The sequence below is a fragment of the Anolis sagrei genome, chromosome 2 (assembly GCF_037176765.1).
Source record: "Anolis sagrei isolate rAnoSag1 chromosome 2, rAnoSag1.mat, whole genome shotgun sequence".
In the NCBI taxonomy this organism is placed as follows: domain Eukaryota; kingdom Metazoa; phylum Chordata; class Lepidosauria; order Squamata; family Dactyloidae; genus Anolis; species Anolis sagrei.
This window is the reverse complement of record NC_090022.1, coordinates 274,889,907-274,912,717: the sequence shown is the minus strand read 5'-3', so window position 1 is coordinate 274,912,717 and position 22,811 is coordinate 274,889,907. Positions and strand designations below refer to the sequence as shown.

At 38.8% G+C, this 22,811-nt stretch overlaps 1 protein-coding gene across 2 annotated transcripts in view; it reads left to right on the top strand.

Moving 5' to 3' along the window:
* PARP8 (poly(ADP-ribose) polymerase family member 8) overlaps nucleotides 1-22,811 on the top strand; it is a 204,734-nt gene that overhangs the window by 155,241 nt on the left and 26,682 nt on the right. Inside the window, exons 8-14 of one of the 2 annotated variants that reach the window (XM_060761469.2) lie at nucleotides 940-1,000; nucleotides 3,107-3,197; nucleotides 8,275-8,341; nucleotides 11,197-11,322; nucleotides 14,177-14,741; nucleotides 18,370-18,423; nucleotides 18,526-18,621. In XM_060761469.2, the coding sequence (XP_060617452.1) occupies nucleotides 940-1,000; nucleotides 3,107-3,197; nucleotides 8,275-8,341; nucleotides 11,197-11,322; nucleotides 14,177-14,741; nucleotides 18,370-18,423; nucleotides 18,526-18,621 (1,060 nt within the window). Of the gene's footprint in view, nucleotides 1-939; nucleotides 1,001-3,106; nucleotides 3,198-8,274; nucleotides 8,342-11,196; nucleotides 11,323-14,176; nucleotides 14,742-18,366; nucleotides 18,424-18,525; nucleotides 18,622-22,811 lie in introns of both variants that reach the window. The other variant, XM_060761468.2, reaches the window with a different exon arrangement.

The window sequence follows — 22,811 nt, the reverse complement described above, 5'->3', positions numbered from 1 at the left end:
GGTATCTGGTTGTCAAAAGAGGCAGACAATCATGAGCAAGGAAAGCTGTATGTTTACATTCAATTGCTAGCTCCAACTAGAGCAGACATATTGAATCAGTTCCCAAATAGCAAGTCAGCAATTATTTAAATGTACTTGACTGAATAGGTCTATTCTACTTGAAAGTAGCACTTGGTTTTAGGTCAGAGATGAACATTGCATTGAAAGTCAATGCAGCAGAAAGCCCCTCTGACCTAACTACATGAATATGGAAAGAGGATAGAGGCAAATAGCCTGGTGTTGACATGGGAAGTCCCTGGATCTACACAACCCTGAGAATCTGATCAGTTGTTGCAATAGTTATGAGAAGGAGTAGATCTCTGCATGAATACTGTTGTATTTCCAAGGAACAACTTGTAAAAAGAGATATTGGATCATTCTTTACACCACAAAGCAACCTCATAGAATCTTGTTCCATTTCTCCACTGGATATTTTGTTTCTCAGCACTCCTTTGCAAAGGAGAGGTGATAGCTAGTCTTCAAAGTTACTAAACATGACATGCAATTCCATAGTAATACAATTGTGTGGTGTGAATGAGCCCCTTTCGATTCTAAGCTGCCTGTTTGAATTCTTGGCTCCTGGGGAGTCCACACAGCTGAGGCAATTTCAGAATGATGGTTTAGACAATCATTTGGGTCAAGGATTGGAAGAAACCAGTGGTTTGCAACTGGCCTCTTCCTTCTTCCCTTCACACCTAACTGCCTTCTTGCAATGTAGCTCTTGGAAATGCTATATTTATGTCTATGGTTAACTTACCTACATCAGTGCAACTTATATCATCCTGACCATAGTTGAATTTCTTCTTGTTTAAAATAGTTCAATTGGCTAATAGTATTGCATTTCTTTTAGAAGGTCAAGAGTATTAACAATAAATCCAATATGCTGTTCTGTTCTTTCAGGGAATATGGAGCCATTGATGATGTAGATATTGATCTGCATATTGATGTTAGCTTTCTTGATGTAAGTAATCTAATTGCATGGTAATATAAAGAACATTAATAAATGTCTTAATTTGTAGTTGGGCACCCACTGGCATTTTCCTTCTTTTTTGACCTTCAGAAGCTTCTGTGGAATATGTTTATGGTTGCTTTATTTGCAGAAACATCTGCAAGATGGTATCCAATTGTGAAATCAAATTGTTCCTCTCCTTTCACAGAAGGGGGTTTGATCCAACAGAGTCCTATGCTAATTGAAAGGGAAGGGAATATATTTTTCTACAGCTTTTCCCCTGAAGCCTCCTTTGCTCACCCTAAACCCAAAAATATGTTCCACAGTTGGAAGCCTTCCAGAACTTCATGGTAGAGAGCATAAGAGGCTTCAGAGAAAAGGGGAGAATAAAAGAAAACACCTTTCTTTTTCTTCTATTAAATACTTCTATAGACCATGTCTTCAGTAAGTTGTCAGTCTTTGTTATATCTGTCCAAGCTCTTTTGTATGAACTATAATATCTATCCAAGCTCTTTGTTATGAATAGCTTTATCTAACATGAATGCCTATATATCTTCTCCTTTCCAAAGTATTCCCCTTGTTCTCATGCATGTATGGAAGACTTTTTAATTTTACATATAGAAAAGTATACTTAATGGGCAGAGTCCATGGCAATTTATGGGAACAAAACAATAACTGCATTATAATTCATATCTTGCAAGTTTAAAATTGTAGACATAAGCTGTGCTCTAATTAAACTAATCCCAGAGCTGACTATGAAATTGGAAGATAGTTGAATTAGTGGAGAGCTGATTAGTACAACCACTGAGATGAGCTGATGAGCAAACAGCTATGAGGCAAGAGCCAAAGGGCTACTTTACTTGCATTGGGGGACTTTGAATTTTACTTTAAACGGCACCCTCCTTTAATACCATAATCTGTTTTTCAAAATTTCCTCAGTTATAAAAGCAGATGAACACTTGCTACACATGTATCTACTTTTCAATAAATGTTCTTGATTAAATATTACAACAATTCTTTGGTAACTTATTTCAAACTTACACTGAGATATAATCCAGAAATAAGTGGCTGAATTTATTGGAATTAAGACAACATTCTGTACTCCAAGGATGATCCATGTGTGGTTCTCTGGACATCATTTAGCAAGAACTCACACCATCATAGATACTGGTGGGGATCATGGGAGTCCAACAACATTCCCACCTCTAAAATTTAAAAAATGGTAAATTGTTGCAAGAACTTTCATATTTTAAACATTTTGAAAAGTTATTTGAAATACAATTTTTGTGGAAAATAAAATTTTACACAGAAAACTTATCTTGCACAAAATCATTTTCTATGTAAAAATACGTTCTTGTTTTCTTTCTTTCTTTTTCTTTTCTTTTCTTTTTTTTTTTGCACATGATCAAATGTTCTGTAATGTCAAAAAATAATGATAGATAAGATGGGGCTCTGTTATCCAGTGGAAATTTTGCAATTCTTTGTTCTTATATGTCAGAATAAGCAAATATTTTGTTTTCCTTGGGAGTAAGTACATTTTGAACCATGTACACTAGAGTAAATAGGACACGGTGCCATGAAAAATTGTTGGTTTTATCTAGCTCAACATTTTCCATGTTGAGCAGCAGAAACTCCCAGGTTTTTATATTTCTTTCCCATCTGTACTTGAAGATGTCATGGATTCAACCTGAGCAGTCAAAGTAGTGTAGTAATACTATTATTGTTTTGTTGTTGTTGTTGTTTCTTCCAATAATGAGACTCATTCTGCAACTCATCCACTGAGAAATAAAACATGGTGAATGGTAGTTTGGCTTCATTGCCCTTTGGAACTACTTCATCAGTTTGCAGAGATGTGTATAGAATTGCTGCCATGGGAAAGTTTTATGCTCTTTCAATTATGAATCCAGAGTCAATTCAGTTCCAGCCTGTGCTTTATTACTGACCTCTTTCTAGGTGCTAATATTAGGTAGAGGCTGCTACTACTTATGCCTTGCCAAATCAATTTAGACAGCAACTTAGGTGAGCACTTCCATTCCCTTTACCAGCCCTAAATGGGAGAGTGGTGGAATTTAAACCTGATGATCATTGCTAATGGCTTCTGTTGTGTTCTTGATTCAGGAAGAAATTGCAGTGGCATGGGACGTAATCCGCACAGAGCCTATAATTGTGCGGTTGCACTGTTCTCTCACACAATATTTAAATGGCCCCGGTAAGTCACATTTCTGTTTCTCCTGTATCATATCTTTCTAGTGAGAGCTGCACACATTGTCTACAATGAGGTCTTTACATGAAAATTGGACTGCAATAAATAATTACATTCTTGGGAAGAAAGTATTGGGTTCTAAAGAGATTCTCAATTTAGCAAAGAGAGGTTTGTGTGTGTGTGTGTCAGGGGCAACTTGAGAAATTGCAAGTCACTTCTGGTGTGAGAGAATTGGCCATCTGCAAGGATGTTGCCCAGGGGATGCTGGATGTTTTGATGTTTTACCATTCTTGCAGGAGGCTTCTCAAATGTCCCTGCATTGGGAGCTGGAGCTGACAGAGGGAGCTCACCTGCACTCTCCCCAGATTCGAAGCCCTGACCTGTTGGTCTTCAATCCTGCCAGCACAAGGGTTTAAGCCATTGCGCCACTGGGGGTTCCTAGAGAGAGGGGTGTAACAGTAATCAATATGCAAATGTTAATATTGATAACATTCAGTTATTGAATCTGCATGGGCAACTAACGGTTTGAATCCATTACTGGCAAAATGAAATCATGGATTGTCCATTTTTTGTAGTATTCATTATCACTCTACATGGCAGGGGATTGCAACTTTTGATTCTCCAGTATCTCTTCTATCTGGTTTATCCTGTAAAGACTACTTCTAGCTTCCAAAGGAATCTGAAGCACATTTTAGGGCAGCTTTCAATTCATATGGGGCACAAATGAGGCACGCCTGTGGCTGTACTGCTTGGTAAAATTGGGAATACTCGACATCTGGTCTTTTTATGGAAAAATTTAGTTGTGACTGTTTTCTCACTAGAAAAAGCTCTGATTCAAAAGAATTCAGATAGTACTGGGTACATGACTTGAAAATCAAATCCAGTCCCCATTTTGCAATGTTCCAATTATAAAGGTGTAAGGGTCCTCCCAGACCAATGAGTCAAACCTCCCACTCAATTCAGAGTTTCCAGTGAAAGCATCCCCAACAAGTAGCTGCTTGTCCTCTTTTTGAAGATCTCCAAAGGAGACTCTACCACAATTCTAAGTAATTGTTTCCACTGCCATTCCACTCTTATGACGCCAACTTGCTTTATATTTTGAACTTCTTCATTAACTTATAAGGGAAGGAAAATTCCTTTCATGTTGTAGCATCATGGAATATGAAAGGAAAGAAGAAATTGACATGAACCTGATGTGTTCTGCTGCAAAAATATGCTCTTGATAACAAAATAGTTCTGAGGAAAGGGCATACTATAACTACTAATTAATTATAGCAGTGAGTAAAAAAAATAATACACTTGTCTGTCTAAAATCTCATTTGTAATGCTTATTGGAGTAAGAATGCAAGTAATATTTGCAGAGTTTCTCATTGTTAATAAGAAATAATATTTTCATTATAGAAAAAAACCCCACATAGGATAAATAAGGAGTTCCTAGTAGATAACATAAGACACAAAAAAACAGAGGTCCTACCTGTGATAATTTCTTCAGTATTTTCTTCTCCTATGAATATTTATCCACAAAGCAGTTCCCTATCTCTCAAATAAAATATTAATAGTAAAAAAATTCTGGGGTTGCACAAATATGCATAAAATTGCAGACATAAATTAATGCAAGAAAAAAAAAAGAATGAAAAGAGGAAAGATATGGTCTAAATCAGCATAGGCAAACTAAATCCCGGAGGCCGGATGCAGCCCCCTGGGTGCTTACCTCAGGCCTTCCTCATTTTCCTTGTCCTCTTGGCATAAGTATGTGGTGGCCTGCTACATCCTTATGCAGAAAGTATAGAGGAGGAAGGCACACAGTAGCTGAGAGCCCTCTGGAGCACTCTCAGCCACCACATGTCTCACCCTCCTCCCAGCATAATCCAAGAGGACAGCCTGAAGATCGGGGGGGGGGGGGATCAGGGCAATCACCACATGTCTCGTTTCCCTCCTGGCATAAGAATGGATCAACCAGCCCCACCCTTGTGCCAGAAGGACAAGTTGTGGATGACCCAGGCCCTGCCCCACCCTCTCCTAGCCTCACTCCCTCTTCCAGGCCCATCCCACCCAGTGCGTGCCCTGCTGCCCTCACAGCCCAACCCTCCTGGCCCATAACGTGGCCTGAAGACAAAAAAGTTTGCCCATGGCTGGTGTAAATCCAGCCACTAGTATAAGAATATACTTACTAATTGCATTATCAGTGCTTTCATAAGTGGACATATTACTCAGGAAATAGTTTAGTGGGTCTACTTTGCCTGGACTTAGTATTTGGATTTGAATCCTGGTGAAATTTAATAAGAATTCTTAGGCTAATTGAACTATGTTATATTATGATTTCTTTCTGACAGAAATTTGCTGTACAACCAGTCATGACTTTAGATAGTCTTATCCCAGTTCATTTCTTCTTGAAATTAACTTTATTGAGGGGAGGGAAGTTTGTAAATTGTGGTTAAAATAAGGAAATAAGTTGCACTGATCTAAAATAATTGTCACATCCTATAATAATCTTAAGAACATGAAAGAACATATTATGTTGCATCAAACAGTAGTTGAGTATTTCAAATCTCTGAAGTTGTCATTTCTACTGTCTTCCAAAAAATAACTTTAGCATATAACTTGCATATACAAATTATGTTGTGGGTTTTTATTTGCTTGGGATTTTGGTTTTGTTTGTTTTTGTTTCTGCTGCTTTCCGTATGGGCAAAAAGCATTGTTTAAAATTACTATAACATAACGAATTGATTGCACAGATAATGTGAATCTGAAATACATGTTCATATAGTAGTGTCTTTAAAATAAAGATAAATGTTTATTTTTAACATAAGCTCATGTAACACTTTAATCTTCTAACGGTTCCATTGGTCAAAATTTCATTTATGCTGCCATATCAAACTTCTGATCATCTGTTAATAATTTGCAGCTCATTCTTTAAACAAATGTTTTCTTAACTGCAAACTGCCGATGACTAAACAGCTACTGCTTTTTTCAGATCAGAACATCTGTGATTTTCCATTTATCTTCTCTATTTCTCTGCCCTCTCACTTTTCCCTTTTCCTGAAATCCTACTATCTAACGTCTGTTATTTTTTCTGTTCCTTAAGGCTTAACATTCTTTCAGTTTTGCCTTTATCCTAATAAATATGGAACAAGGCATCTTTCATCAGATTTTAACATTACTTATCTTCTTCAGATGTCCTGTTTTCTAAATTACACTCTTGTGTTTTGGATATTCTGATCTCTTTCTATCCTCTCTGATATTTTCATTCTCACATTTCATCAACAGTTACATTAGGTCCTTGGCTAATCTCCTTGTGAATAGGAGCATTTCTCTATGTGATCATGTAAGATTTGAATAACATTTGTATTATAAGAAATAACTGGTATTATAAGAAAAAAGCAGGCATACAAAAATGTGCTGCTGGCATGGGCATAATTCCAAATTTAGAATTGTTGATCCGGTGGGATTTACATTGGATGCCAGATTGATGCCACTTCAGTGGTCAGCATACAACTGCCCTTAGGGTGCATCTACACTGAAGATTGAATGCAGCTTGATAGATTAACCACAATGACTCGATGTTATGGAATCAAGGGGGTTTAGTTTTACAAGGTCTTTAGCTTTCTCTGCCAAAGAGTGCTGGTGCCTCACTAAGCTGCAAATCCCAGGATTCCATCTCATTGAGCCATTACAATTAAATGTACAGTGTAGATGCACCCTAAGGGATGTGTCACTGCGGACAATTCAGTTGTCTCAAAGAATGAACACAGTTGCATTAGCTTTAACCAGAGTATCCAGTTTTAGGGCTGAATCCAGGAGAATCCAAGCTGAGGACCTGAGCCTTTAGGGTGTGCAACCTCCGTATCTCAGTTTCTTGATCTACCTTTTGACTCCGCAGGAGCACCTTTGTCTTGCCTGGACTTAGCTCCAATTGTTGTATGCTGAAGAATATAAATGCACACACATCCACATATCATCTCATGTTGTATTTAATTTTCCTTCCTTCATTCTCTATACTGTTTAAATTTATTTATTATCAGAGCCTGGTCAATGTTATCTATTGTTGGGATTTAAGACCTAGAAAAAACAGCCTTATATGGAAGCATAGTAGAAATGTAACCAGTGAAGAGCTTGTTAGATTTACTGTGGGGATTTGAGTACCACAGGGTTTTTTTTTCCATGTCAGGAGCGACTTGGAAACTCCAAATCTCTTCTGGTGTGAGAGAATGAGCAGTCTACAAGGGGAAACCCAGATGTTTTGATGTTTTACCATTCTTGTGGGAGGCTTCTCTCATGTCCTCGCATGGGGAGCTGGAGCTGATAGAGGGAGCTCATCCATGCTCTCCCCGGATTCGAACTTCTGACCTGTTGATCTTCAGTCCAGCTGATAAAAAGATTTAACCCATTTCACACCAGGGGCTCCTAGTACTACAGTTGGTCCTTAGCATTGTGATTAGTGAAATCATATCTCCCACCTTCTCTCCTCTCCTCTCCTCTCCTCTTCTCTTATCTTCTCTCCTCCTCCTCCTCCTCTCTCCCCCCCCCTCTCTCTCTCACACACACATACATACACACACACACACATACATATACCAGAGTTTCACTTCTTTATACAATAGTAGACAGAATACACAGAGACTGGTTATACTAGTCCTTTCATTAAGAGAAATTATTGCATACACCAAAGATAGCATAAATCTAAGTAACCATGAGGCTGGTTACCATAGAAATTCAATCCCTATGCGAATTGAGTGCAAATTAGCTCATTTTAACCAATCAAACTCCAGAGTAAACCAAGAGAAGATTATTCCTAACTGTCACTTGTACCAGGTTTCATGAACTTTACCCGGCAGCATTTCTTCTATCAAAATGGACCCTTGGAAAACATGCTATCTACTTATATTCACATTCTCCATTGTGCAACCCAAGGGCATTTCTTTGCTCAATTGTTTATCACAAAGTCAAGCATTTTCCCAGTATGTTATTGACATTAGATATAATGGGAGTCAACCCTGGCTCCCCTGCTGCAATAATATGCAGTGATGGCTTTTAAAAGATGTAGACTGACTTGTTTGTTTCAATAATATCTTCTGTTCTACAGTGCCCACCGTTGATGTATTTCAGATCTCTACAAAGGAAAGATTTGGACTGGGGCATCAGTTGAAGAAGTGAGTTATACCAAAATGGAATACTCTGTTGCGTATGTGTTTACTATTGTAAAACAGAGATGGGCAAAGTGTAGTTCATGGGCAGAAGGCAGCACCTTTTGAATCCCAATGTGTGTACAGGAAGCCCCTGAGTTACAAACATCTGACTTACATATGAGTCCTAGTTACAAAAAGGGGGAGAGAAAACAGGAAGTGAGAGGAAATCAACCCCTGGGAAGGGAAATTAGCTCCTGTAAGAGTTAGCATGGGAAAAAAAGGTGTTACCACTGAAGCTTTACCACTAATCCCTGTTTCCATGACAACCTAAAATTTTCAGAATCCTGTTCTCACAGAGACAGTGAGTGAAGTGAAATCTTCTGAATTGGGACACAGACAGCAAAACAAATATTACAGAGGTGTTAACCCTTTCCTTTGCTATTCATTTAAAAAAATGACTGGAGTGACATCTAAAAAATGTAACTGTTCTGACTTACATACACATTCAAAGTAAAAATAAACTTAGGGAATCTATGATGTCCGTAGCCCAGGGACTGCTTGTAGTCTCATATCATCCACATTACTGTTGTTGCTTTGCTCGTTGCTTTGCTCATTGATTATCTAAAGCCTGTCAGGTGGCTCCTCACCCTTAGAATATGCTTCTCAGAGATACTCACTCGTGGCCGTCATTGCTGTCATTTGGACAAAGCAAAAACAATTCCTGTTTTCCTGGGCTTTAAATTAGACTGGAAAGTAGTGCAGTTGTGTGGGGTCTACCAAGCCCTTTTACAGTTCTTCTTGAGGCTTAAGCTCTTCTTAATACACACAAAAATTGGACAACTGTTCTTTCAGAAACCTTGAAGTAGCGCAGTTCTTCTATTTACTATATTGGAAGAGGGCAACTTTTGAGGGCCCTAAGTATCAGTCTTTGACAAATAGAGGCCCAACAATTCTAGTTTTCTGAAAAGGGACCTGTTGAGTTTGGGGTGGTATGGTGGAAAATGCAGTTGGTATGGCCTATGGTGTTGTTGAGCACTCCAGCTTAAATACAAGCATTTTTGTTTAGCTCAGGGCAGTTGTGACTGTGTTGTTTTTGACATGTTGTTCAAGTTAGTAGGCATTATTTTGTTTCCTTTGGATTGCACTTTTAATGGGCTTTTCTGCTACTTTGTTTACTCTTGATGTGTAAGCAAACAATTTGTTGTTATGTTTGTTTATACTTTTTTTCCCCAAAAGGAGACTCAAAGTGGCTTACATGAAAAGTATTTCAATACAATTTAAACTCTACAAATATAGAAACATTAAAAAAGAATTAAACAACAACGGTATTTTTAAAATCACAGTTAATAATAATACCAACAACAACAACACTTTATTTATATTCCACCCTATCTCCTCAAGGGAACTTAGGGCGGATCACAGTACACAAACACAGCAAACATTCAATGCCATTTTGGATAGGTAATACAGAGACAGACAGAACAGAAAGGAGGTATGTTGTGTTGACATCTAGCTTTTTGGCGTCTTGGAAGGTTGTGATCGAATCCAGCCACAAGTTTGTGCTGTCACTCCATCATCTATAATGAAGAGCCATCAGGACTTCCTCCTTCCTTTTGGTCACTGGGCATTTTCTGATCTTTTTTCTTTATGGTGTTGTAAAATACCTTCCCCGCTTGTTTTAGCAGTTCCTGAAACAAGCTGCTTAGTTGGCAGCTCATGCCAACCCGGGGCTTTGAACTAGCAAACTTTCGGTTGGTAGATCTTATTATTGCTGGTGATTTACCTGCTGTGGTAAAGCCCGGCCCATAAAACCCATAAAAGCATATTCAAAGCTAAAGATGACAGCTTCCCTGACTTGATCTTTAAAACCATAAAAACTTTCTTCTTTAAAGGCATGCCTGAACAAAAAGGTTTTAGTCCTTTTTTTTTAATAAAAAAGACCTTAATCCCCTTTACCAGAATAATAGAACTGAAGTTGGTGATAGTTGCAAAAGGAAATGTGATAGAGTAATTGCAAAGTTCTGTGATGGTGGTAGAAAAAACAATGAAATCATATGTCAGAAGGGAATGCTACTTTCCCAGCTCTTGAGCTCCTTTGTATTCAGCTTTTTCCCATGTCAGAAATAGTGTTCTCTGCCATCCCCCTGGATTGGTACACATTTCTCCAAAAAGTGCCTTAGGACAGTGTAATAGATTGAACCCTATCCATTGGAATCCTGATAGGTCCATGTTGGTGACATATGCTAGTGTAATGGACTATTACAGTCTTCACAGATGGAGTGGCTCATGAGGATATCAAAATTCTGAAAATCCAAAAAGTGTTCAGGATGGAAGAGTCTTACATTTTCTTTAACATGCTGACAGACTAATGGCAGAAGGAGAGGTATTGCATCCATTTCACATACCATGGTCAGATCCCTGCATTTATGAATACATGAGAGAAATAGTGTGAACCCTCCTGTTGTAAACCATTTCCTCAGTATAGAAATTGTAGTATCTCTAAAAAGAATGGTAGGTGACATGCAGATAACATGTAATTATTTTGCATTTATGTTTGTATCACCCCTCCCCTCAGAATTGAATTGACCTACAAGATGTCTTTTCTCCGTTTGCTAACATGCTAAGAATTATTTGGACAGAATGTTAAAATGAGTTTCACTTTCTTGAAGGCTATGGCTGAGCCCAGATGTAATCCAGAATACTCAGTACTAGGCAAGCAAAACAAGAAATATTTTTGAAAGAATGGTCAAAATGAGCTGAACTTTTTTAAAAAATGATATATGGTATCAAAAATTGGTCTCTGAGAGTTTTATCCTCTCTACAGACTGGGATTTTGAAAACAAGGCTCACTATGTCTCTGTTGTTATTTTAATCTGCAGAATCATGCAAACATTTGTTACACAGCAATGGAAAAATGGCAAAGAAAAATTAAACAGTACGCACAACAAAAAACTGTCAGAGAAGAAAGTGAAATCTCCCCTGCACATCTTTTCTACTCTGCGCAGGTAGGAAGTGGCACAAAAAGGAGTGCAGTTGTATTTGACCAATGTATTATTGATTATTGCAGTGAAAGATTGACATGTGGAGAGTGGTCACCAATATATATTTCAGTGTTTTACTGGAATTATTTTACAAACACAAGATATCTTATGGAACAATATGTTACGTCAGTTGTGTGAGACTTCTTCAGATCACCATCTTGCCATCTCTTTCAAAAAATTTGCACGGATTTTGCATTGCAAAGTTCTACTCACAAAAAATACAGGTGGTAGAGACTTTGAAGCATGAAAATGTGTACACCATTTTCAAGCTGTGACTGATTAGATGTCATCATTGATCAATTATATTGATCTGCTTGGTCAATCTTATGAGAAAATGTATAGAGCTGTGAAAGGTATTCTTTTAACTCTTGAAAAAGACTCTGGGCAGCTACCTGCTGGGGATGTTGTAGCTGGAGATCTTGCCTTGACCAGGGGCTTGGACTCAATGGCCAGAACATCCTTTCCAACTCTATGGTTCTTTGATTCTATTCTAGGACTCTACCATGTCTACCACAGACGAACAGAGATTATATGCAGTATTTGTGAACTTGCTTCCTCACTGCTTTTAAGTGATCTCATTACTCTGTTAACATATTTTTAAAAGGAAAAAAGTCTGCATTATTTAATTGACAAATTAGATAGAATAAATATCAGGTTAATTGATTAATTCATTTGATGGTCATGTTCAGGTAATGATTTAAATACAATGTCACTGAGTAAAAATTAATCCCAGTTTAACCCAAGATTACAGTACTTTTCTCTTTAAAGATACTTTAAGAGTGTATCTTGTAACTGTCATCTAAATAATGGGTGTTCTAAATGGGATTAATTTTAACAAAACCTTATTGTTTTTACCAAGAAGAATAGGTTTTGTGATTTTTAGTGTATTACATGTCTTAACTATTACATAGTTTTATACTTATGAGTGCCATTTTTGCGTTATAATTAACTTGTTTTTTGTGATTTATTTTTTAGGTATTATGCTTTGTTTTTCTGATTTGCTGTTTAGATTTGACCTTTTCAGGATTGTAGTGTGATTTTTATTAACTATATGTTCCTTCCTTGTTATAAGCTGCCCCGAGTCCTCTTGGGGAGAGGAGGCGAGATACAAATAAAGCATTATTATTATTATTATTATTATTATTATTATTATTATTATTACATATAAAAGATGTGAACTGAAAATGCCATCCTAAAAGGCAATAATTTGTTCATCTTTCACCCTCTGTTCTGGCATTGCAGTTCTTCTGCAAACAAGGGTAGGCAAAGTTTGACCCTTAAAGCCCCTCTCAAATCATCAGACTATTTTCTTTTAAAAAATGGGAAAAAAATTTGCTCTCAAATAAAGTGGGCTTTTCCTGACACTTCAAAGCCCACCAAACCACCCCTAAAACACAAAACAAATCTAACACATTGCCTGAAGATTTACCCAAATAGTGGCCAGATATGTAACTTGAGGCCTGCTTAAATGCAGTGGTGGAAAAACACTCCAACCTTTTTTAGAGCAATAGCACCTACGTGTACCATTGTTCAAATATTGCTTCTTGATTTAGGGCTTCTTCCTCTATAAGTATATTCATGTAATATTATCAATTAATTAATGGTCTTCAATTTATTTATTTATTTATTTATTTATTTATTTATTTCTTGCATTTATTAACCGCCGCTCTCAGCCCTAGGGCGACTCGTGGCGGTGTACAGCACATAGAGGACAATTTACAATAGTGTCTTTTGATCATCAGTCATTAAACAAGAGGATTTGGTATTCTCACTGGGTCGTACAAGCTTTGGAATAAAGCTATAAGGTTTATTGAAAGCATTGTAAATCATCCATATGACAAATTAATTAGCAAGGTCTGCAGGAGAAAAATGTAACTGAGGCAGTTTCTTTCCCTCTAAATGTTATCTTTTTAATAGCCATGTTGGCTGACGGCATGTGCATTATATGAACCTACATCTGAGAGCAGGTTCTTCAGTTATCTATTTTGAGGCGATAGAAGGTGAACTGTTTTGTTTCTATCTATTTATAGTTATTGACTATGCTTACATGATGGTCCTCAGATTTTGAGGAACCAGCTAGCCTGCTTTTCTTGAAACTGAATGCATTTAGTTTGCCTGAGAGAAAACTCAGGAGGGCTTCTGTTTATTTAATGGGTATGTAAGTGTTGACATTTCATCAACTGTTGCCTGTTACCTGCTTTCAAGACAACCGCTGCTAAAATACAATTGAAGGAGCCATCTCTTATTTTACTCTGGCATCCCTAGAAAGTATGCACACATGCATACTCAACATATTTTCATGTGAAGCATCTTTCACTGTATGTTAAAAATGGTCAAAGTATGACCATCAGGTGCTCCAGTATGGCTCCATCATCTCACATTTCTGACACCCCTGCCTCCTTTGTTTAAATTTTAAAATCTTCTCATTCCTTTCAGGGGGGTGAAAGGAGTTTCAGCATGTTTAATGAGATATTGCCACCATACAGGCATGTAGCCTGTATGGTGGTCCGCGAGAAGGCCTTACTGGTACATTATTTAAACTGTTATGTTATTCATTTCATGATCTGATCACCATGCTCAATATATCCCATATGCATGGGGGTATTGGGGTAACGATACAAAAGGTTTGCTAGGGTAAACCCTCTTTCACTCAAACTCAGCCCCCCCCCCCCGAATCAAACTCAGCTCCCCCCGAAACAAAATCCTTGCTACAAGCCTGCCACCATATATCAACCTTCTGCTGATTTGTAAGAATATGTATGATTTTTTTTCCTAGAAGAGGCAGTACTGATTATTTTTTCTCTGTCTTGTTTTTAAGGTCGCCAAGTTATCCTCCACCAGGCTGTGGGAAAAACAAATCAAAACTGAAACCGGAGCAAGACGGCATTTCCAAAACTCACAAGTTGCTGAGAAGGACTTGCTCGAGCACAGTTAAAGCTGAGGATGCGTGCATCACCAAATCTCACAGGACTTTTGGTCGCTCACTATCCAGCGACCCCAGGGCTGAACACACAATGACCATTAAGTCACATAAACTCTTGAACCATTCTTGCTCAGCTGCCATCAAGCAGGAGGAGTGTATCACTCTTAAGCCCCACAAACTGTTGAGTAGGCCATGCTCCGGGGATACTCGATGTGAGCACAACAGTACTTTGAAGCCCCACAAACTTTTAAGCAGGTCTTATTCCAGTAATCTTAGGATGGACGAATTAGATGGACTGAAGAACCACAAGTTGCTCAGCAAGACTTACTCCAGTGCCCCCAAGTCATCTAAAATGGAGCTATTCAAGGAACCCACGATAGCAGAGGGTCGTAGGCTCTCGCTTACCTCAGGGCTTATTGGTATCTTAACACCATCTTCATCCTCACCATCACAATCTGCTGTGCGTAAGCAGTTTTGCTTTGAAGGCTTATTTTGTTCTTCCTGTATTTTATTGAATTGGTTAAACATCTCATCCAAACAGGAATTGAAATTTTGTTATATGCATAGAAATGTTCTTTTGTTAAGGCACTTCTTCATGCAGTGCCCATCACTCATTTTTAATCCCTCAGAAGCGAGAATTTTCTTTCAGCTCAAGGATCAAATTTAATTTCAGAGACATTTGGAGAGCGCACATTCCAGAATTTGGCAGGGACAAAGCTATAAGAGTGGGCCCAAAAATGCCAGCACATTTCAATTTCTAGCACTTAATTGTAAATCCCATCTGATCTTGATAAGCTAAGCAGATTCAGGTCTGCTTAGTATCTGGATGGGACAATAGCAATAAATACCAAGTGATGCAAGCTATATTTCAGAGAAAGGAACTGGAAAAAAAAACATTTTTGATGGTTCTTTGCTTAAGAAAACACTCTGAAATTAATGGGGTCTTCTTGGGGCAAGCATTCCAGACTTTTAAAATGAGAAAAACTTTTAAAAGTTGTATTTAACCAAGGTATTTTGAATTATTTTAGAAGAGTTGAAATGTGTGGAATAGCTGTCAGTATTAGTTTTGTGTTTTGTTGAAATAATTTACAGACACATGATATGTTATGGAGCAGTTGTGTCAGAATTGGTTTTGTAAGGCCTTTTGAGCTATTTGTTCTTTAGGTATCATTAAGTCTCTTTTTTAAAATGTCTGCACAAATTTTGTCTTGAAAAGATTCACTAGCAAAGGTGGTAGGTACTATGAAGTGTGAAAATGCGTACATCATTTTCAGTTGTGGATGACTAGATCCAATCATCGATCTGCTTGGTCAATCTTATGAGAAAATTCTTACAGCTGAAAATTCTTAACTCCTTAAAAAAAGGTTGTGAAACCAACAAATGACAGTGTTATGTGAACAAGGTGTTGTCTGGGATCAGATTGGAACCAAGAGGTTTGGATTCATCCCTGAGGCCTATAGTTCACAACCCATGCCTCAGATATTTCCACTAAAACAGTGGTTCTCAACCTGTGGGTCCCTAGGTGTTTTGGCCTGCAACTCCCAGAAATCCCAGCCAGTTTACCAGCTGTTAGGATTTTTGGGAGTTGAAGGCCAAAACTTCTGGGGACCCACAGGTTGAGAACCACTGCATTAAAGTTAGTGAAATGTTCTGATTTTAAATCAGAGATTGGTTGTAGCCCCAGAAAACATTGCAGATATATAGATGTATTGAGACAATCTTTCTTGACAAGGCTGAGAATATTTTTTTACATTCAAAGTGATCATGAATTCATGTTGATTCATATAGATTTGCAAACACTAAAGTTAATAATATTTCAGCAATCAAGAAGTAATAAATGAACTGATAGATATGAATGCATGATATTATGCTTTGAATGTGATTTTCCTGCTTCTTGGCAGGGGGTTGGACTGGATGGCCTATGAGGTCTCTTCCAACTTTATAATTCTATAAACATAAATGCAATAAATTTATATTCTCAAGGTATGTATACTAAATGCAGAACCTCACTTGAATAGACGAAGAGGGAAATCAAATGTAAAACATCAAATGGTTAGAACTTATTTGACTGCATGTATTTCAGTGACATAATATACTGATGTAACCTTGACCTATGCTGGCATGGGTACTTTGAACAAAGTTGTAAAAGGAAGTAACCTGTACCTCACATATTGTCATTGCTGCTAGTGCAGAAAAAAAGAGCTGGAGCCTTACAGACATGGCTCTTTGTCCAGGTTCTAAGGATGACATATTTGACATGTTTCAGCTGCCCTTGGGTGCCCAGTGGAGCGGGAATAATCTTATGATAGGGGAAGAATGTGCCTGAACGCAGCCCTGGGGACTATCAATGAATACAAGAAGAGAGCTGCATCTGGAAGTCCTTGGGTCATTTTGAATGCCAGAGGGATAGTGAAGACAACATACATTATCTGCCCCTCCTGTTGATGATTTATCCCCTTCCATTGAATTTTTATTTTGGGGTCAAAATGTCCATATTCAGTATTAAAAGTGTTCTGTTGCGGGTTTCTTTTAGAATTTTGATGGTCTAAGTCCTTGCCACTGCTTACGGCTCAAAGGAATCTAGGCAAAATTCTCCAGTTTAAGGAACAATAATCATGGCACAACTCAAGGAATGGTACCAATATTTGGCTGTTTAGTAGTTGTGTGACTCTACTTCCAATATAATACCATGAGCATACCTGAAGTTGTCTGATTTTTGAATCTCAAGCTGGAGATGAGAAAGAGATCTGCAGAATTTCTCATGTCAGTAAATTTGGCAATATAGGGCTAAATGAGCAAATGGTCTGACTCAATAGGAGGCACTTTTTATATTCTCATCCCAATAGCATTTAAGACCTCATTAGCTAGCAGATACTTTCTAAACTCATCTCGTACATATGAATGTGTGCATAACTTGTGCAAACATTGCTGCATTGCTGGCATACTGCCATACTGGTTACTGATTTCCATTTCCAGCATGGTTGGTGGTTGGTTTAATCTTTATATATCTTTGCTATAGGCAGTGGTGACAAAATCTTTCAATTTGTTTTCTTCCACATTTAGAAGTTATGGAATTTGGTAAAAGCTCTGATAAAAATTATTTAATTGCCCATTCATAGTTGTTAGATGGTTGGGACCATTTTCATCTTTTAATACATCTGATATCAGTGTCAGAATGAAGAATGAAGTTAGAAACACAAAAACTATTTTACTGTAAATCAAGATGTGGATTTGACTATCCCACTGTGATGTAAATCTGGATGCAGAGAAGAGACAATATGTTTTTGAACTACAGTTCTCAGAATTGACCAGCAAACAAATTCTGGGAGTTGTAATCCAAAAAAACAAACAAAACAAAAAAACAACTTCACCAAGCTCTAAAGCAGACTGTGCTTTCTCTAGAGTTTTCAGCAGAGCTGTTTACCAAGACTGCTTATTCATAATCAGCCTGTGTCTTCTGGAAATTGTTGAACTCTAACCCCCATCTGCCCCATCCAGTACAGTCAGTGGCCGACAATGACAGAATTTGTAGTTCAGCAACACCCAAAGGGCCACAGATTTTCCCGGCTTAACTGGAATAGAAAGGACTGAATCAGGTACTTTGTGCATTCTAAGCATGTACTTTCTCCCTGAGTTGTTTAATAGCAGATGTTGGTACAATTGCCTTGCTGATCCTCTATATCAATAAGAAAATTGGCACTGGAAGTCTAGCCCTGATCAGTATTGGTGTTAGGACTCACTTGGGATTTAAATATCTATGTACCTGGAAGTATGGTTTTTAAAATGAGAGGTTATTGCATTTATTCCTTAAAATGAATGTGTTTGTTTGGTTATCTTTCCAGAAACATAGCATTTAGGAAGAGATGTGCTACTTTCAAGGTCCAATTTCTAAGCTGTAATAGGTGGAAACCAATAAAATAGCAGATGGTTTTCAATTATGTGGCCTATGAGAACTAAATAGCATTTCAAATGCAAACAACTTGACAATTTCATGGCTTTTCCAATTTCTGATAGTAGTATCTCCGATGACCTCACATAACCTGATTCTATTTCTAATTTGTCTTTCTCTCTCTTTTTTAAAAAAGCAGCCAACTTATGGTGCAAAATCTGTTCCAGTAAGAGACCACGGTTTTCTTGTGCAGGTAGGAGACAGTGCTGCCTTTGTTTCAGAAACATGCAGGAGATTGAGCTGCTTGTTAATTATTTTAAGCAGATTGTGTTATTCTCTTTTTCGTTTTCCTCAGACAATTGAGTTTGCTGAGCAGCGGATACCAGTGTTGAATGAATACTGTGTTGTTTGTGATGAACCACATGTGTTCCAGAATGGCCCTATGTTGAGGGTAAGTCAATGAACTTGGAATTAAACTATGTCCATTGTTGTATTGTATGTTTGTGTGCTCTTAAGTTTTCAGAAGAATGATTATTATATTATATTATATTATATTATATTATATTATAATATTATAATATTATAATATTATAATATTATATTGTATTATATTATATTACATTATATTATATTATATTATATTATATTATATTATATTATATTATTATATTAATTATATTATATTATATTATATTTATTATATTTATTATATTATATTATATTATATTGTTGTTGTTGTTCATTCGTTCAGTCGTCTCCGACTCTTCGTGACCTCATGGACCAGCCCACGCCAGAGCTCCCTGTCGGCCGTTACCACCCCCAGCTCCCTCAAGGTCAGTCCAGTCACTTCAAGGATGCCATCCATCCATCTTGCCCTTGGTCGGCCCCTCTTCCTTTTGCCTTCCACTTTCCCCAGCATAATTGTCTTCTCTAGGCTTTCCTGTCTCCTCATGATGTGGCCAAAGTACTTCAACTTTGTCTCTAGTATCTTTCCCTCCAGTGAGCAGTCGGGCTTTATTTCCTGGAGGATGGACTGGTTGGATCTTCTTGCAGTCCAAGGCACTCTCAGAACTTTCCTCCAGCACCACAGCTCAAAAGCATCGATCTTCCTTCGCTCAGCCTTCCCTAAGGTCCAGCTCTCACATCCGTAGGTGACTACAGGGAATACCATGGCTTTGACTAGGCGGATCTTTGTTGCCAGTCTGATGTCTCTACTCTTCACTATTTTATCGAGACTGGACATTGCTCTCCTCCCAAGAAGTAAGCGTCTTCTGATTTCCTGGCCACAATCTGCATCTGCAGTAATCTTTGCACCTAGAAATACAAAGTCTGTCACGGCCTCCACGGTTTCTCCCTCTATTTTCCAGTTGTCAATCATTCTTGTTGCCATAATCTTGGTTTTTTTGACGTTTAGCTGCAACCCGGCTTTTGCGCTTTCTTCTTTCACCTTGATTAAAAGGCTCCTCAGCTCCTCCTCGCTTTCGGCCATCAGAGTGGTGTCATCTGCATATCTGAGGTTGTTAATGTTTCTTCCAGCAATTTTCACCCCAGCTTTGCATTCATCCAGCCCCGCACATCGCATGATGTGTTCTGCATACAAGTTAAAAAGGTTGGGTGAGAGGATGCAGCCTTGCCGTACACCTTTCCCAATCTTGAACCAGTCTGTTGTTCCATGGTCAGTTCTTACTGTTGCTACTTGGTCCTTGTACAGATTCCTCAGGAGAGAGACAAGGTGGCTTGGGATGCCCATCCCACTAAGAACTTGCCACAATTTATTATGATCCACACAGTCAAAGGCTTTAGAATAGTCAATGAAGCAGAAGTAGATGTTTTTCTGAAACTCCCTGCCTTTCTCCATTATCCAGCGGATATTGGCAATTTGGTCTCTCGTTCCTCTACCTTTTCTAAACCCAGCTTGAACATCTGGCAACTCTTGCTCCATGTATTGCTGGAGTCTTCCTTGCAGGATCTTGAGCATTACCTTACTGGCATGAGAAATAAGGGCCACTGTACGGAAGTTGGAGCAGTCTTTCGCATTTCCCTTTTTTGGTATGGGGATATAAGTTGATTTTTTCCAGTCTGATGGCCATTCTTGTGTTTTCCATATTTGCTGGCATATGGCATGCATCACCTTGACAGCATCATCTTTTAAGATTTTAAACAGTTCAGCTGGGATCCCGTCGTCTCCTGCTGCCTTGTTGTTAGCAATGCTTCTTAAGGCCCATTCAACCTCACTCCTCAGGATGTCTGGTTCTAATTCATTCACCACACCGTCAAAACTATCCTCGTTATTATTATCCTTCCTATACAGATCTTCTGTATAGTCTTGCCACCTTCTCTTGATCTCTTCAGCTTCTGTTAGGTCCCTGCCATCTTTGTTTCTTATCACACCAATTTTTGCCTGAAATTTACCTCCAATGTTCCTAATTTTCTGGAAGAGGTCTCGTGTTCTTCCTATTCTGTTGTCTTCTTCCACTTCCATGCATTGCTTGTTTAAAAATAGTTCCTTGTCTCTTCTGGCTAACCTCTGGAATTGCGCATTTAACTGGGCATATCTCCCCTTATCCCTGTTTCCTTTTGCTTTCCTCCTTTCTTGGGCTACTTCCAGTGTCTCAGCAGACAACCATTTTGCCTTCTTGGTTTTCTTTTTCTTTGGGACGTACTTTGTTGCCGCCTCCTGAACAATGTCTCGGACTTCTGTCCATAGTTCTTCTGGGACTCTGTTTACTAAATCTAGTCCTTCAAATCTGTTCTTCACTTCCACTGTATATTCGCTAGGAATGTTAGTGAGATCATATCTAACTGGTCTGTGTATTTTCCCTGATCTCTTTAGTTTTATTCTAAATTGGGCAATAAGAAGTTCATGATCTGAGCTACAGTCAGCCCCAGGTCTTGTTTTCACCGACTGGATGGATGTCCGCCACCTTTGGCTGCAAAGGGTGTAGTCAATCTGATTTCGGTGTTGACCGTCTGGTGAGGTCCATGTGTAAAGCCGCCTTTTAGGTTGTTGGAAGAGAGTATTCGTTATACACAGCGAGTTTTCCTGGCAAAATTCTATCAGCCTTCGTCCCGCTTCATTTTGTTTTCCCAGACCATGCTTGCCTGTGATCCCTGTTGTCATTTGACTTCCCACTTTGGCATTCCAGTCTCCTGTAATGAAAATAATGTCTCTTTTTGGTGTATTATCCAGTAGGTCCTGCAGATCCTCATAGAACTGATCTACTTCTGCTTCTTCAGCAGCTGTGGTTGGGGCGTATATTTGGATCACTGTAATGTTGAAAGGCTTTCCTTGCACTCGAATTGAGATCATTCTGTCATTTTTTGGGTTGTATCCAAGCACTGCTTTAGCGAATTTCTTATTAATTATGAAGGCTACTCCATTTCTTCGATGTTCCTCTTGTCCGCAGTAGTAGATCTGGTGGTCTTCTGATGTGAAGTGGCCCATTCCAGTCCATTTCAGTTCGCTGACCCCCAGAATGTCTATCTTTAGTCTTGACATCTCACCAATAACAACATCCAATTTGCCTTGGCTCATAGATCTTACATTCCAGGTTCCTATGGTGTGTTGATCTTTAGAGCATCGGATTCGTCGTTCACCTCCAGTACCGTCGGCCGCTAGCCTTCCTTTCGGCTTTGAGCTAGCTGCGTCATCACATCTGGGGCTAGTTGAACTTATCCTCTGCTCCTCCCCAGTAGCATTTTGGCCATCTTCCGACCTGGGAGTCCCATCTTCCAATGGCATACCGACATATCTCTGGTTGTACTGGTCCATTTAGTTTTCTTGGCAAGGATACTGGAGTGGTTTGCCATTGCCTTCCCCAGGGATCACGCTTGGTCTGACCTCTCTGCCACAACCGTCCCGTCTTGGGTGTCCCTTCACGGTTTCGCTCATGACATCATTGAGGTGCTCAAGCTCCAGCGCCCCGACAAGGCAGTGATCCTTTGCTGGAGATTATATTAATTATATTATATTATATTATATTATATTATATTATATTATTATATTTGGAACAGACATGAGCAAACTTTAGCCCTCCAGGTATTTTGAACTTCAACTTCCACAATTCCTAACACCCAGTAAGCTGAGATTTCTGGGAGTTGAAGTCCAATACATTTGGAGGGCCAAAGTTTGCCCATACCTGAGTTAGAAGAATTAGTGAGGTTTTCTAGTTCACTGCTTCTTAAACTATGAGTCCTGACCCAAAATGGGACCCCCTTAACTTAATGCTGGGGTCCCCAAAATTACATTATAGTTACATTATAGTATATGAAAAATGGGTCCATTACCCATACACACTTCTCAGGGCCTTTCTACATTGCCCAAAAACCCAGGAAGAACTGGGTTATTTTAACCTAATTTTCCCCAGGTTGCTGTCCCCATCCCCAACACAAACCCTGGGCTTTTCCCTGGGGAGTGGCTAGATTCTATCATGGTCCAACCAAAGGTTGATCTGAGATGACACCCAGCACCCCATTTTCCCCTTAAAAATATACCCATTTCCCTTCCCCCCCCCCACCTCCGGGGCTATCATTGAGTAAGCTTTTGAGGGGGAATTGGGGGGCTGGGGGGGGAGGGTGGGTGCCATCCCTCTCCTTCAGGCTCTGGAAGCCCAAAGTACCAGGATGGCTGTGGGGATTGAC